The sequence below is a fragment of the Manis pentadactyla genome, chromosome 2 (genome assembly GCF_030020395.1).
Source record: "Manis pentadactyla isolate mManPen7 chromosome 2, mManPen7.hap1, whole genome shotgun sequence".
NCBI lineage: Eukaryota > Metazoa > Chordata > Mammalia > Pholidota > Manidae > Manis > Manis pentadactyla.
Window position 1 is genome coordinate 173,364,270 of NC_080020.1, and position 16,314 is coordinate 173,380,583.

A 16,314-nucleotide genomic window follows, 5' to 3' on the forward strand; every position below is an offset into this window, starting at 1 on the left:
CCCACAGCCCAGAGGAGAAGCAAAGGGTACAGGTCAAGAGAAAACATGGGGGGAGGGTTAGCCCCGAGGAATAGGGGTCATGTGCAGAAAAAAGATGAAAACCTGGGAAGACATTTGAAATGTAGGGATGGGACTGGGATGCCTGCTGGGCCTGGGGTTGAGCTTCCTGGGTATCTGCAAGACTTCCAGCGTTGGGAAGTGGCTGGGGCTGGAAGCATCTAGATTTTGAAGTTTTGATGGCATCGTCTATGGCGACCTCGCAGCCCTGACTGGCATGTGTGCTGGGCTCCGTGTGCTGAGGGGATTTGCAGCTGCCTACCACAGCCCGGCGGTATTGCAGGGGTCACTTCCTCTCACAGGATGGTGAGTGTCTATTCTTTGCAGAGCCATGAAGCTGATGGCTCTGTAGGTGAAGAAGCCTCTAAGGGTGTCAGCTAGACTTGGGGTAAGGTTGTTGAGCAAGCTGTGTAGATGGGTAGGGTGAAAATATTGACAAAACTAATGTTCAAAATCGGCAGGGAGGGTGGGTTAAACAGTCTGTTTAAGATGACTTAAACTTCAAGTGTTGAGTGTAGAATTAAAAACACAAGATAAATTGCATGAAGGCTGGAGGGGGGGGGGCTCGGCTTGGCAGTAGGTCACGTAAGAGGCCCCTAAGTGGTCAATGACTAGTCTTGATTCTTCAGTGACCCAGGGCTTTGTATCCATTTGTAATAATGGAAGCTTCTACTCCCCTCCTGTCCCGAATGCCTGGTACTTTTACTTCTATAGAATTTTTTGATCCTCATATCAGTCTTATATATATGGTATTGTTAGCCTGTTTTACAAAGAAAATGACATGAGATGAAATGGTTCTTCTCACATCACACAACTGGGAAGCGAGGGAGCCCTTGGGCCACACAGCCCTCAGCATGATTCAGCTGTTTAAAAAGTGAATAAATCTTGGTGTGCATTTATAAAGATGGCATGACCAGATCGTGGGACTCCTTGGTGTCTCTGTGCTTGGGTTAGTCAGCCAGATCCTGGGATTCATTTCTATAGATAGATCCCAGTATAAAAAATGATGTCCTAGGTGTGAATGGATGGGTGTGAGCATGGGGGCTCGGGGAGTGGGATAGGTTCTGGAGCTATGTCACAAGGAGGTTCAGGGAATTAAAGAGGTAGTTGTGTGGCTGAGAGGGATTACAGAAATTAATTCAGTGGATAGGATTTAGATGAGGCAGATTTAGATTAGTTCAATTTGTAATTACAAGTTGGAATCTTGGAGGTCAGTAATAATATTGGATGATTAAATGCTTCTCTATCCATATAATGAAATACTAAGCAACTCTTTAAAAAGGTGTAGTTCTGTATTATTTATATGTAAAGATATACTGAGAAAAAGATTACAACATAGCATGGTGTTATTCCATTAAAAAATATATGTTCACATGTGGTTATATTTACATACACAGATGTTTACAACCAACATGTGGTTCTCTTGCAGTGGGATTTCAGATAATTTAAATGTTCTGTTTTCTAATTTCTGTATATTTAGCATGAAATTTGTGTAAGAGATGAAAGCATAGTTATAGTTACCCGAAGTGAGTCAGTTCCTGCTGAAACAGAAAGCTCCCAGCCCTCTCTCCCGTCCCTGGAAATGGGGCCACTGCCACAGGGGCTGGAGGAGGGGACAAGGTCAGGTCTCTTTCAAACTTGAAAGATTGTCAGGTGGAAAGGAGGTATCCAAACACAGGGTGTTTTTGTAAAACATGCAAATGTGGATGAGGATCCCCCAGATGGCCATGTGCTCAGGCATTTCCAGAAGATTCCTCTACTAGTTTCTTTTCTAGAGGGTTCCTTTTCTGGAGACAAAAACCTCCCAGCTGGTCATCTGGTACTCCTGTTATGATTATGGAGATTTCATTCAGATGCCTCAAAGAGGGCCCTTCCTGTCTAGTGACATCACAGGATTTTGGCATCAACTATAAAGAATGCTGAAGTCTTTATAGACTGCTGGTTTGTCATCTGAGATGCTGAATAGATTTCAATCAGATATGTCTGTTTCAAGCAGGAGGAGATGGTTCCCTCTCCCATGTTCCCTTCTCTCTTCCTTTCCTCAGTTCCTAGTTACCTTTCCAAGGCAGGCCACCACCACCTGAATTAAGAGGTAGCCCAGGCATGGGCCCTTATGGGAAAGTTCCTCTCCCCAGGACAGCAGAACCTAGGGTCCCATATTCAGTCTTCCCTACTGGAGGTGCTGTCAGGCCATGAGAACAGAGCAGGATTCAGCAGTCCTGTAGCAAACATTTCATCAGAAGTGAACAGTTTTAATTGGGTTGGGGAGAGGCAGTTTCCAAAGTGAATGAACAAAGTGGACAAAGAGATAAAAGGGGGGGGTTAAATACGATGAGAAAAAGGCCATCTTTATTTGCTCCTGCAGCCCCAGTTCTAAGAGCTGATATCCATTGAACGTTCCTTTTGCAGGGGGCAGAAGGGGAAGAGGAGAGGCTCTGTTGTTAGTGAGGCGTTGCTTGTGCACCTGTGACCACAGTGGGAAGGCGGGAGTATGGGGAACCTTCAATACCACAATCTGGGAGTCAAGGGGGAGAAAAAGGACCCACTCTGAATTTGAGTGCAAAAAATAAATATAAAATTTATTAAAACACCCACAATATTTTAAAGATACCAGGAGTAATACAGTTCACAAACTCAGTTGTTTGTGTAAATTATAATAAAATACAAATCAAAAAGGATACATACTTGTAATTTCTAGGCACCCTAAATTAAATTTACTGAAACACTGGGGGAGAAGGGAGGGTAAGGAGGGGTAGCTCAGGAGGCAAACCAATAAAGTGGGAGGAAAAGTATTAACAAAAAGGTAAAAATTATACAAAATAAAATTATCAGCATAAATTTACTGTACTAAGAATATCTACAGTTTAATACACATCCTATTGCCTTGAGACATTGCAAAAATCTACCATTCATCCATCAACCCCAGATAAACTTCATTTCAAGTAGCCACAGTTACAAAGTCAAGACAGAATATTCAAGTATGGTTGTTAAGTTCACCTCCATTGGAAGCCAAGTAACCAAACAGGAATTCAAAGAAATAAAACACATCAAAAGCTACAGGGGCTCTAGAATAAGTCGAATGCATTAATATGCCACAATATGACCTGCCCTTGTTTGTTTTTTTAATTAGAATACGTGAAAAAGAAATGACATCACTCCTGTTTTTCTCCTCCTTTTTCCCCTCAAAATAAAAAAAATACCGGAATCAAGAAAATTTGGATGTTCAAATGAGCCAAATGGTATTTTTAAAATTCCCATGTGAATAGTTATCCCTGAATGATGGGTAGTCAAAATGAGGAGAGAGCGCAAACGATACCACTACGAAAAGCATCCCTGATACCAGAATAGAAGAGAACGAGGAAGTAGGCCAAACCACTCACGGGTCCTCAGGCAGAAAGCGACTTGGACCTGGCACACCTGTGCCGTGGTCTCTGCTCAGGGGCGAAGCCTACTGCTTTGCTCTTGCGGGCAGCTCTGCAGGAGGAAGGGCGGGGGCGTCAAGACAGGGCCTCACACCCGGAAGAGTGCTGTGCACGTGTGGGGTGGGACTAGGACCTCTGCTGGGGGTACGCACCTCAAAAAAGTCCAATTTGGTCCAGGGTATGTTGAAGTTGGCCATGTACTACAGCAGATGCAGCTGGCTAATAAACTAGGTTTTTAAGGGAGTCATTTCGAATGACCGCACCAATGACTGAAAAAGCTCAATGAGATGGGCATAGGAAATTCACATTTTAGTCAAAAGCAAAACTTAGAATGAAATAAAGCCAACCATGCTCCTTCCTTTAAGCGTTCTGCCATTTTAACTGCTGAAGAATAAAAAAGTGACCCCAAATGCTTCAAGGTCAAGTAATGTCCTCAGATGGACAACCTGCTGGTATCTGACCCTCATGGAATCTACTTTACCAAGGTTGTCATGATGCCCGTTTTTGAGGTATTTAAAAAAATTATTGTGACAGCAGATGACACAAAATGGAGCTTCCTGTTGAGTTTTTAAAACATCAACTTATGTGGACCCAAGAAGAGATTTAGAATAGCACCAACTAAAAAGCAGCCTTGGTGGCACCGAGTGAGCAGAGCTCCTTCCTCCAGTCTGAACATGAGGGGTCACCGATGAGAGGCAGGGGCAACACTGGGGCGGAGGCAGGGGTGCCCAGAGGAATGAGCCCCTGCCCACCCAGCCCCGGCCCCGCTGGCCGAGGAAGGTGAGCCCCCTCTGCCAGAGGTGCAGGGCACCTTTGGGACTGTCAGGGACATCTACTTCGCACCCCGGACTGCAGGGGGAAAACGTGTGTCCTTGGCCAGGTTGCCTGCTATGTCAGAAAATGGTGGAGTATCCAATTCCTCTTCCTCAAAAAAATAAAAAGCCCTTCACTCTTCCTTTCTTGTTAGCCTGAATGCTGCAGGGCCAGGCAGGCACACATCCTGTTGCAGGAAGGGACCTGGCGCCCTCCATCACTTGCTTTTCTATGTTTGGCCACCAAGGGAAGAACAATGAAACCGAAGAACTGCTCAGAGCAGGTTACAGCACGGTAAACAGAGGTCTAAGGAGACAGCACCAAAGGGAGGGGAGCCGAGAGAGACGGGAGCCCACCTTGTTTTTGGTTGGTTGTGGTTTCAGAACCTTGATAGCACCTCAGCAGGACAGGATCAGGGACAGTCACATTAAACACCATAGCACCATTTTATTTAGACTATTTCAATTCATAAAAATGCTTCCTAGTCCATAAAACACACTTCGGTAACAAAAGGAGAGAGATTGGTTGAGGCACGTCAGGGATATGATTTTACTTTTCCACCAGCATTGCCTTAGTTTGAGATCTGGCGGTGGCTAAACTTCACAAAGTCTGGCTGGACTTCTCTCAGTGAAATCAGGTTACCATCTACCCATCACCAACCGTCCTCGAACATCTCCTGCTGTTTGGTACAAAGCAGTTAAGCTCTGCTGTGTCTTTCCTTGCTTTATCACTGTAAAAATCCCTTGCTCTGCGAACTACTGTTTCTAAAAGAGGCTGGTGGAAGGACCAAGAGGGGGCAGGGTACCATCTCTTTCCATGCACAGCGCTGTCGTATTGGGGAGAAGGCAAAGCAGTAGCCATGGAGCCAGCGTGTGGGAAACTTAGGCCCTGCCAAAAAACAAACTGAACAACAGAAAATCTCAAAAATCTATGGAACACCTTCAGTCAAGATTTCTGATGGTTAGGTAATGGTTTCTTGAACTAGCACCAGTTATTTTGTGAGAACCTGCTGCAAAGCGATTTTTATTTTAAAAATCTCTTAGCACAGAACTTTGCAAGCACTTCCCTTGCATGCAAAAGGCAGAGAAAACAAAAGAGGAACCAAATGTTCGCACTGCATGTGGATGGTGTCTGTGGACAGGACACTCTGGGGAGATGACTCTACCACTCCGTCACTTTCCGCTGCTCTAATATTACTCTTAGAACTTGGTCATGCTGTTAGGTTCTTTAGTTGCAATGGCTTTATTTTTCTTTTCGTGATAAAAATGTCTGTTAATCATCTTTAGGACTTAAAAAATGATAGTGCCAGTAAAAAATAAAAATTTGATTTTTCTCTTTAAGAAACCTTCAGCAGCAAGGGGGGATAAAGAGCTGTGCATAGTTACTTTTCAAATATATGTCTAAAGCATGCTAATTTTAATGACTGAGATTTGAGGTAGGTTATACGTGTAGTGTGTAAAAATCAGCATGGGCTCGAGCATGACAACAGCACCACCTAATTTCTGAAACACCATTCTGAGGGGGATGAGAACGTCCAATGGAGACTGCCTCTTGACTCACCTCTTGGCAGCCTATTTGCTAATCTGGAAATTTATGAACCAAAGGCTGTTGGGGCTGGGGGGACAGACATCACATGCTTTCAGCTTGTATTTGCTTCTCCTTTCATCTAATGGCTTTGCTACCAAAGGGTGACCAGGGGGAAGAGTCTGTTTAACATCCATCAGGAAGAGTCACACATGCCAAGTATCAGAATCACCTGGGTTACACTCGGGACCTTCCAGACCAACAGCCAACCTGGGGCTTTCCCGGGTCATACAGACGGTCACACTCTCCAAATATTTTGTAAAATATTGTATTTCTTGCTTAAAATCATTTAAAATGAAGTTTTCAAGGCACCCCCGCATCTACCTAAGCACGGAGTCAAATGAGACCTGCATAAAAGTACTGATGCGATAAGCAAAATAGCATTTCAAGGACCCAAATTTTCCTCAAAACTAGAAAACGAGCATGCTCATTAAAGACTCTGCTTCCTTTAGCTTGTCAAACTGAAGGTCAGAGGTTTTCCTATAAATCTGAGTTCTGAATAATTCTAAATCCTGATAAGCTCTTGGGTATTTATTTCAAAAGCAATAATATTTCATTTTTGTCCTGTAAAATAAATGCAACTTTACAGAATATGGTAAAAGTGAAGGATAGACAAAGCACGTTAAATATTCAGCTACTATTTACAATTTTCTCCCACAGTTACAGGTTAAAACAGACTTTTTTTTAAGTTGCTGTTTAAATCTAGGCAAAAGTGCTTAAAAAAATCTTTCACTATTTACAGTTAAAACCAGACCACATAAACGCTCAGGACATCTTACAGCGACTCTCCGCCAGTGCTCCGGAACATTACAGTACACACCCAGCGGGTCAGCTCTTAGCTCTTACACAAGGCACCTGGAAGCTCAGGAACTTGCCTTTAGCATCGTCATCTGATTGTTAAACTCGTTTTACGAAGACCCACATCTGAATAAAACTGTTCAATAAATATCTGACATTTATCTCAGGGCTCGGTTGTTATTTACCGCGTGGCCGTGTTCCCCTTTGTGTGTCCTGATGAAGCCTCCCATTCACCACACACATCCACATGGGTAGCTTGACATAATTTTTGCTAATACAGGAAAACAAACACTCCAGGAAGTTTGACTTGCTGTCCACAAATGTTGCTTCCGCCTGTCAGGCCCAGCCTCTCTCAACAATGTTGCAAAAATTAAGCACCACATTCTCATTTCAAAGAACTGAACAAATGCACCAGAATTTTAGGAATGGGCGTGTTAAGGTAGGTGGGGAGAGGAGGAAGGAAAGGAGAAAATCATCAAATAGAGAAATGGCACCAATTAGGGAGGAAAATCACAGCTACCTGCTGAAAACTGATTCCTGCATTTAAAAATAGTTGTAAGTATAGGCCTGCTCCCCAGATGATAGCGCAGAGGGGGCGGGCTTGGCTGTGAGGCATGCACCATAGTCCATTGTGGAAATCCAGGAGTAAGGAGAGACGCATTAAATGCTGTCACACCGGTGTGCTGGGCTCCGGCAGATGCAACCTGCGAGAATCAAGTCCCAGCACAAACTACAGCACCAGGCTCGGCACAGCGCTGCCCACAAGCAGGGCTGGCTTTTCACAGCTTGGGTTCAACTTCTTGTTTCTTAAGATACAGTAGCCCTTTTTCAGTATTAGCATGGCCTTTGGGGCATTTTTAAAAAATTGCCACTAAGACAAATTCCTTCAGCCCAGTATCACTGGCTTGCCAACTTGGTGGAAATGGCTCCTGAGAGCCTGTCAATTCCAGCTCCATCATGTGGTGCTGCCTTAGGGAACCATGACATCATGTGACTCGATAAATAATGGACAGAGAGGATTCAGTGTGGAGACTAGCAAGCTTGAAGCTGTCTACTTCCAACCTGGTTTCTGGGGAAATCTATGCCAGTGTCTCAGTGCCTGGCCTGGGGTGTACCTGCCCCCCATCCTCGGCTCCAAGCCGGTAACTGGAAAAGGGACCCCAGCTGTTTTTCTCCAGCCTCTCCCATCCTCACGAGAGGATGGAAGCTGTGCTGAGGGCTCCCTGCCCTGAAGGGAAGGTGTGTCTTGTCAGAAGGGATGGACCCGGCGGCTACAGTCTGCACTTGGCTCATGAGGGGCAGACAGCTGCGAGAACCTTGTCAGCTCCCAAGAGGGCCAGGCTCGCTGGGCCCAGCAAGACTGGGCAGGAATGGGCACTTCGGGCCCTTCCTGCCAATCCTTTACCATTACTATTGTCACTTTTTAAAAAAACCCAATAAATACACATTTTAAATGGAATTTAAAACTACTCCTTTGTGAAAGGACACTATAAACTTTCTTTCCATTATTGTGATATACAAGGATAGAGTTTTAAAAACAAGAGAAAATAAAAGCCCCCCAAACAAGGGGGGAAACCAATGTGGAGATATAAATATTAAGATCACGAAAAAATCACCCGACAGCCGTAGTTTCTTCTTCAAAGTGCTGGGGAAGTGGGGGGAAGGGAGGAGCGGGTCAGTTCTGAGGTTTGGACCATAAATACATATATATGCACATCTATATATGTATATATAGATAAAAAGACTTCTGCACCCCCAACCCGCCCCCAGGTGTGAGGGCAAAAGCACCACAGAGGCAGCTCGGGCCGGGCCCGACGCTGAGGTACGCTGGCTCCCTGGCACCTATATCCAGCGGCTGTAGGGGCCAGTGACCTTCGTGTAGGCGTAGGAGGACACGGTGACTGCTGAGTCTGTGGGCACAGCCAGCGCCTGCCGGGTGGGGACCATCCCCTTCTCCCTATGCTGGGGCTCGGAGACCAGGGCACCCCCCCACTTGCGCTTCTTCCCGTAGAGCTTGGCCTCCTGCTGGCCCAGGCCCAGCCGGGCAGCCTCCTCCTGCCGGGCCCGGGCCCTCTCTGCCAGCTGCTTCATCTTGGCCTCCCAGAGGGCCAACCCATGATTGGGCTGGTTGAGGTTCTTGTGCTGGTAGAAGACCAGCGAGATGCGGGTGGGATGGCAGCGGTTGGGCTTCTTGAGGGGCGTGGTGGCGTGCAGCTCCCGCCGGGCACACTCAATGAGGATGGAACCATGAGCAGGGGCCACGGCCACGCCGCCGATGTTCTCGTCCAGGAAGTTGTGTTCGCTGTCGGACCACAGCTCCTCCTCCTCCTCAGCGCAGGCCCCGCTGCCCTTCTCCTCCTTCACCACCCCCTTGTGGGGGAGCTCCTCAGCCGTCCCCTCCTCCAGGCTGAAGGGGTCCCACAGCTTCTCCTCGGACTTCAGGGCCCTGAACAGCTTCTCACTGGAGCCCAGGGGCATGCCGAAGGACTGCCAGGCTTTGTCCAGATGGCCGGCCCCTGGGGTTGGAATCCTTCCCTCCTCCCCTTTCAGGGGGCTCCACAACTTGTCTTGGAATCCGGGCCCACCTTTCAGGGCAGAGTTGAACTCTGCCCCCCGTGCCCCCCACGGCTTCTCAGCCAGGCCAGGCCCAGCCAAGGCCGAGGCGGCATTCCCAAACTTGCAGGGGCTCCACGGTTTGCTTCGCGGTAGTCCTCCAGGCTGGGGGGCTGGCTGCTGCCCCTCGCTGGGGAACAGCCCCCACTGGCCATCCTGAAAGTGGGAAGGGGTCAGGCAGCCAGCCCCAAAAGAACCGAGCTTATCAGAGATGATGGCAGGGCTCTCCCCAGGATGGAACACACTCCAGCTGCCACCCACACTGTTAGTCCTCTTGGGGGACACGCTTGGGCCTCCTGAGTACTGTCCCCATAGGTGATTGGGTCCCCCATTCTGAGATGCCTCGGGCAAAGGCGTTTTGCCCATCTTACCGGGGTCTCGGGGTAGAGATTCGGCCTGGACCAGTGGATCTACTGGCTCTTGCTTGATGGATCTGCTGTAGCAGGTGGAGCTCTGTGCAAAGGGAGAGGGGTCCCTGGATGTAGGGTGGATGTGGGGGGCCTTGGGAAGCAGATACTCCTTGGGGCCTGGATAAGCAGGCTGCTGGTGGTGAGGAGTGGGGTGGTGGGTGTCCACGGGAACAGCCTGGCCAGGCAGCTCGGCAAACTCAGCACCACTGTAGGCCGGGCTCAGGCTGCTGTGCAGAGCGTGGAGGTCTGGCTTCTCGAAATTGCCATTGCTGCTGCTGCGCCCCCAGGTGCCAGGACCCAGGAACTGAGAGGGGAAGACGGGGTTGCTGGATGGAAAGCTGTAATAGCTGAAGGATGGAAGTGCGTACTTGGAGTGGAAGCCGTTGACAGAGGTCAGGCCAGGCTGTGCATAGTAGGAGTGGTAGGAGTACACGCTGTTCATGCTGTAGGGGTCGGAGGGCCGGCAGCTGCCCAGCACCGAGTAGCTCTCCACCACCGCGTTGCCGCTGTACTTGAAGGAGCTGAAGTGGCTCTGTGGCTCCACCTTAAGCGCAGGCTTCAGGCTTTGCTGGGACAATCCGCCCTTCAGAGACAGGCCTGGGAACAGGAAACAAGACAGAGAAGGAACAGACAGAACTACAGCTGGCCAAGGTCACAGGCAGGAGGACTGGGGCTGCAACCCCCCCTGGTGGGACAGGCAAGGCGAATAAGGCCCGACCTGCTCCCTGGCGCTCAGCCAGCCCGGGCCCCCTGGAGCCCTGGGAGAAGCAGCTGGCAGAGCCCTTCTGCACACCTCCCCCTACAACAAGCCAGCGGATTCCATAAGTCTTCAGCGAGGCACCGCCTTGTGCTGGCCACTGCAGGGACAAGGACCAGGAGAAATGAGGGCTGTCCCACACATATAACCCCTGCTGTCCCCACCGTGGGCCACCTGCCTGAAGCTGTGGTGTGCTCTGCAGCCTTAGAGAGGGGGAGCAGGCAAGCTGGAGGGGAAACCCAGCCCCTCCATGGGAGGTAAGAACACCTCCTTTGCACTGGGCTTCCCTAGTGCCTCCAGGTGTCCTGTGGCCGCTGCAGACACTGTGATGACTAACAGCGTCCAAGTAACAGGATGGTCTAGATGGCGAGAGAAGCCCCGGGACTTTCTGCCTGGAGTTCTAGCTCAAGGCAGGATGAGGGGCGGTGAGGGAGATGTCCAGGGCCCCCCACCTGGCGGTACCAATGCCACCCCAGTGGGCACCCTCTCTCCACACACCTGGGTCCATGGAGATGCCGGCCAGCTCCAGAGCTTCCTGTTTGATCTTCTCAGGAGTGCTCAGCTTCTCCTTCTGCATCTTCTTCTTCTCAGCAGCCGCCTTCCTGGCCTCCAGCTGCCGCTGGCGGCAGGACTTGGCAGGCTCAGGCAGGCGCCGGACCTCGCGGGGGAAGGCGGTGAGCACCTGGATGGCCCCGCTGCCCACCTTTGCGCTCTGGTTCTCCTCGCTTCCAAACTCATCCGTGTTGGCCATTTTGTACAGGGGGAGCACATGCAGCTGCTCATCCTCAGGAATCTTGCCCACACAGCGATTGTCTTCCTTGGTCAGGGTGCAGACCTGCCCCAAGCAGAGAGAGGGAGGGCACACAGAGTTAGGGGCACCAAGCACTGCATGCAAGAGCTCCCTCCCCCCCCACAGCTTTCTGGGATGTCTAAAAGCACATGCATGTTGGCTCATAGAGTAACAATATCACTAATGTTTAGAATCTGCTCCATAGCTTTCCAGGTATGTCCATGCTGTCCTTATAAGGCCAGGAGAGACAAGATGACTGGCCCAGGGTCACATGGCTGCAAAGGGGCTGGTCAGCACTGACACACGTGCTGGGCCCTCCAGCAAGCATTGCTGCTCTTGGGCTCTATCCCCGCATGGAGCCTAGACCGCCCACCATTGTCCTCCTCGCCCTGAACACTCGGCCTCCTTTTTGCTCCTAAAATACTTGCTATTAAAAACTGTATGTGCTGGTTGCAGAAAATGTAGGCCAGCAAAAAGGAAATAAAAATTATCTCTAATCCCACCACCCAGAAGTAATCACTGTAAAGCTTCGGACGGATGGAAAGATGGACGGACACACACACACACACACACACTCTCTCTCTCTCTCTCTCTCTCTCTCTCTCTTTTTGATAATGAAATAGGATCATAGCATGTATACCACTTTAGAATAACTTCATTCCTCTTAACATAGCATGAATATTTTATGTGTTAAATATTCTCCCTAATATAAGAGCTGTATAATATTCTACAGTACAAAAGTGTTTAATCCCTCATTACCATTTAACCTTGTTTCTAGTTCTTCCCTATCATAAGCAATACTTTTATTCTTTTAGCTCAATTTTCCAAGACACTTCATTCCATAGAATAAATGCTGTGAAGCAGAACTGCCACATATTGTCAAAGTGCCCTCCAAAATGATTATCACCAGTGCTACACTCATACTGGCAGAATGTGAGTTTCAGTTTCACTCTACTATTGCTGATAATCTTGCCATTCATTTCTTGAAAGCTTTTTGCTCATTATCAAAACATCTCGTTGTTGGTTTGTATTTCTGTCATTATTAATGAGGTGTGATTTTTTTCTTCAAGTTTACTCTCTACTCTTGTAGAGCATATTACATCTGATAAGGGATCTTGATCCTGGAGGGACTGTCCCTCCCCCAGGGCTTGCTAATTCCTAGTGAAAGCAAATGACCCCCTTTAAGTGCACCTTTGATACACAAACCAGCCAACCCAGAGCCCCCACTCCCACACTCTGCCACAGCAAGGCAAACACCCCTGCCCTAAATCCTGGAGTGGGGTGTGTTTCCAGGGCTCTGTGAGAATAACCTTCTTCCCTCATCACAATCATTTCTATCTTCATGCCTCATCACACCTGATTTAAACAAATATTGGGTATATTTTAACACAACTCTAATTGTCTTCCTTTTTTGTGGGCTTTATACCTTTTGTCCATTTTTATATTAGACTATTCATTTTTTATCACTTACTTAAAAGTGATCTTGTATATGAAGGTTACCATTCCCTTTGTCACTTGTTACAAATATTGTTTTCCAGTTTGTATTGGCCTTTCAGTTTTGATTCTGGCATTTTATTATTGAACAGAAATTTTAGAGTTTAATGGAGTCAATTGTATTCATCTTTTCATCTATAGTTTCTCCTTTGAGGCCATGCTCTACCAAATGCATTTCTTCAAGGGTATGTGTAGGTCTTCAGATTTGCTCTGCTCTGACCAGACCTGTACATACTTTCTGAGTCGGACTGATCATCAGCCCTGTCCTGAAATTCTCTAAAATGCAGTATCATAAACAACAGAGCAAGGGCCAAAGGCAAAGCATGAGATACGGCAGAAGCTGTATTTTATCCCTAACATAGATAACAACAGATGTGGCTATCCTGGTTAAAAAAATAACAACAGGGATATAAATAGGGTAGTCACAAAAATGGAATTAAAATGGGCAAGTAAAATAGCAAAATGTGTTCAACCTCTCTAGTAATAGAAACATGAAATTAAATGAGATTGTGTGTTTGCCACTTAGGTAGGCAAAGACTAAAAAGAGTGAGAAAATCCTGTATTGTCAAGTAAGCCAGAGGATAAGCACTCTAAGCCTATAAACATTTTTACCCGGGGGCCTCAAGGAGGTAACTATACCACTGCACAAAGATTTATGGCTTATAGAGGGGTGAGCCTGGAAGCACTTACTGCCTGTCCATCCACAGGGGATCGGTCACCTAAATGATGGCAGAGCCAAACATACAGCCTTAGAACACGTTGAAGTAATTCTACACCCACTGACAGAGAAAGCTGCCCGCATGTATCCTTGAGTTAAGAAAAGCAGGTCATGGAACAGCACATATATATAAATGATCCTACCTGAGTAAGATTTAGATCGCTGTGCATGTATGCACACACATACACGCAGTGTCCAGATGGTCATCACAATGCTAACATGGGTTATCTCTGTGAGATTTCAGGCAATTTTTATTTCATTTATACTTACAGTATTTAATTTCTTTTACAATGAGGAGTTACTTAGTTAGATAAAAATACTTTCATTTTTTGAAAAAACATTCCCTTTTTTTCGCTCCAAACTCTAGAAGCTCTGGTATCAAAATAAGCCCACTGTGCTGCTCCTACGTCCCTCCTCCTCCTCTGCCCCTCCCCTGGTCCTGGAGGGCTCACCCTGTGTCTATATTTCAGCTAGAAACCCTCACAATATGGAGTGGACAGGAGCCTGACCATCTGGTTTCCTATCTCAGTCTTGGATGTGAGTGGGGAGGATAAGATGGAGAAACAAAGTCCTAGGACTGGGCCATTGATCTCCATGGGGGACTCGAGCTACACCCACTCAGAGAGCCCCCTTTCAGATGAATGTGCCAGTGTACTCCTGCCTCTTCCATAGCCACTGGGACTCCTGTCCACCCAGGACCTGGTTAAAAAGCAGAGAACAGAGCAGGCACCACCCCTTAGAGACCCAAACCTCCCTTCTCCATCTGCACCTGCTCCCTTGGGGACCACACCTGGCCTCTTGGCAGTAATGGTGACCTGCGAGCTCTGCAGACCTCACCGTGCCCTCCCCACTGTGCATCACCCCCTGGACACCTAGCAGGCATCTCCAAACAGAATTCCTGTTTTTTCACTCCAGACTGGGGCCTCTCCCACTATCCTACCTCTTAGTAAATACCACTAACACTCGCCCAGTTGCTTAAGTGAAAATCTAGGGGTGGCCCTCACGTCTTCTCTCCCACATCCTGCTCTAGTCCCTCAGCAAGCCCTCAGCTGTACCTCTGCAATCACCCCAAATCTGCCCCGTCACCCCCCTGCCCACGCTTTGGCCCCTCTGGCCTGGAGGGCAGTCCCAGCCTCCCACCTGCCTCCTTTCTCTGAGTCTCTGCCCATGTCCCTGCCCCCACTACTTCACTCTCCATCTGCAGGATGCAAGTGCTCTTAACTTCATGAATGAGATCAGACCATTGCCAGCTGAAGAGCCCCCCAGGGTTTCCCATCACTCCTAGAGCACAACCTGCAGCCCAGCCAGGCCTCTGGGGTCTGGCTGCCTGCTCCCCATCCACCCTCCCATCCTTTCCCCCAGCCTCTGCAGTCCTGCCAGTTCTCTCACCTTCACCCCTCGTGCTCTCATTTCGATCACCTCTCCGCTCAGGTGCACCCCCCTCAGAGAGGTTCTGCCCACTTCATCTAAATTAGCATCCACTGACATGTCATCCCGTACCCCACACTTCACCTTCCCTCAAAGCGTTTGTTGCTACCAGACATTATATCACATACTTGGGCAGGGCTCTGTCCATTTTATACCCCAGCATCTAGAGAAGTACCCGGGACTATAAGCATGTGCTCAATGAATGAATCAGGTTGTCTGGCTTTAACTCCAAGCACTCACAGAGGCCTGGACCCAGGCTTCAGATAACCATCTGGGGACTCCAGGCACCTAGGACATAGGGACAAGGCCAGCCGTGCTCCACCATTCCCAGAGAAGTGGGTGGGACAGGCGGTCTGGCAGGGCACCTTCCAGGATTTTGAGACTCTTCTCTCCAAGTCCCTCACCCCTCTGAGCCCACCTGCCCACACAGACCAGTCGGGGGCCCCTCCCGGATGGTCCCACAGCTGGGGCACAGGTCACAGGCTTCCTTACCACTGTGCATCCATTGTAGAGGTTATGCTGGTCCTTGTGGGCGTGGGCACAGAAGTCCATGCAGGCCGTGACCCCCGAGAACGGCCGTCCCTCCTTCAGCCCCAGGCGGCAGTCAATCGCTACCTCCTCATTAGTCACCTGTGCGGATGTGAGGAGAGCTGCTCATGTGACCTGAGCTGAGCGGCCCTGACTCTGTGCCAGGGGGCCAGGTCTTGGAGGGAGAGGGGAGGAGGGGCTCAGGGACCACAGCCACCTTGTACCTGGGCTTCAGGAGGGAGCTTTCCTAGGAATTACCTCCCTCTGGATTATCTTCAGTCCCCCCACTTCATCTGGGAGATGCAGGGGTAGGAGGGGAGGGAAATCCAAACCTCCACAGTAGAAAGCAGCCCAGAGGAGATGGAGGATTACTAGGGGGAGAGGATAGAAGACAGGGGTAGAAGAGATGGGCTGGGATTCAGTTGGGGTGGTGTGAAAGAAGGTCTTATTAAAGACCTACAGCATTGCTCTATTTTTGGCTGGGACTTTCCTGTAAGGAGCACAAAGTAGCCCGTGTTCGCATTTCCCAAATTCAGGGAGCCTGGGCAAGAGATGTGGATGACATATGGGCAGAGAAAGGCACCTGGTTCTGGTAGGCCTGGGGAGCCAGCCTCTTATACAGGGGAGCGACTTCGGTGGCCAGGTCCTGGAAACTCTTCCGGAGCACTTCTTCCTGTGGAGAGAACAACAGTCACACATACCCAAACAGCCCCACCTGGTGAGCTCTGCATGCCGGAAATTAACCTTCATTCTAGAACAATCACTGGGCTGCCCGCAGGACGGCATGAAGTAAGGTACCGCCAGGCATTTTTACAGCATTCCCTCCGGGAGGCATGTAATACCAAGTCCGTTTTAAAGGCACAGATGCAGATGCTCACCAGGAAAAGCCCTGGAGGTTCAGT

The 16,314-nt window shown here is 48.7% G+C and overlaps 1 protein-coding gene across 5 annotated transcripts in view; it reads right to left on the bottom strand.

Moving 5' to 3' along the window:
• Positions 1-4,719: 4,719 nt before the first annotated feature.
• Positions 4,720-16,314, bottom strand: part of TET3 (tet methylcytosine dioxygenase 3) — a 98,215-nt gene continuing 86,620 nt past the window's right edge. For all 5 annotated transcript variants that reach the window (XM_036930578.2, XM_057497085.1, XM_057497084.1 and 2 more), the window contains 4 exons: positions 15,996-16,085; positions 15,377-15,514; positions 10,953-11,289; positions 4,720-10,294 (listed from right to left, as the gene is read on the bottom strand). In XM_036930578.2, the coding sequence (XP_036786473.2) occupies positions 8,517-10,294; positions 10,953-11,289; positions 15,377-15,514; positions 15,996-16,085 (2,343 nt within the window). In that variant the 3' untranslated portion in view covers positions 4,720-8,516. The remainder of the gene's footprint in view (positions 10,295-10,952; positions 11,290-15,376; positions 15,515-15,995; positions 16,086-16,314) is intronic.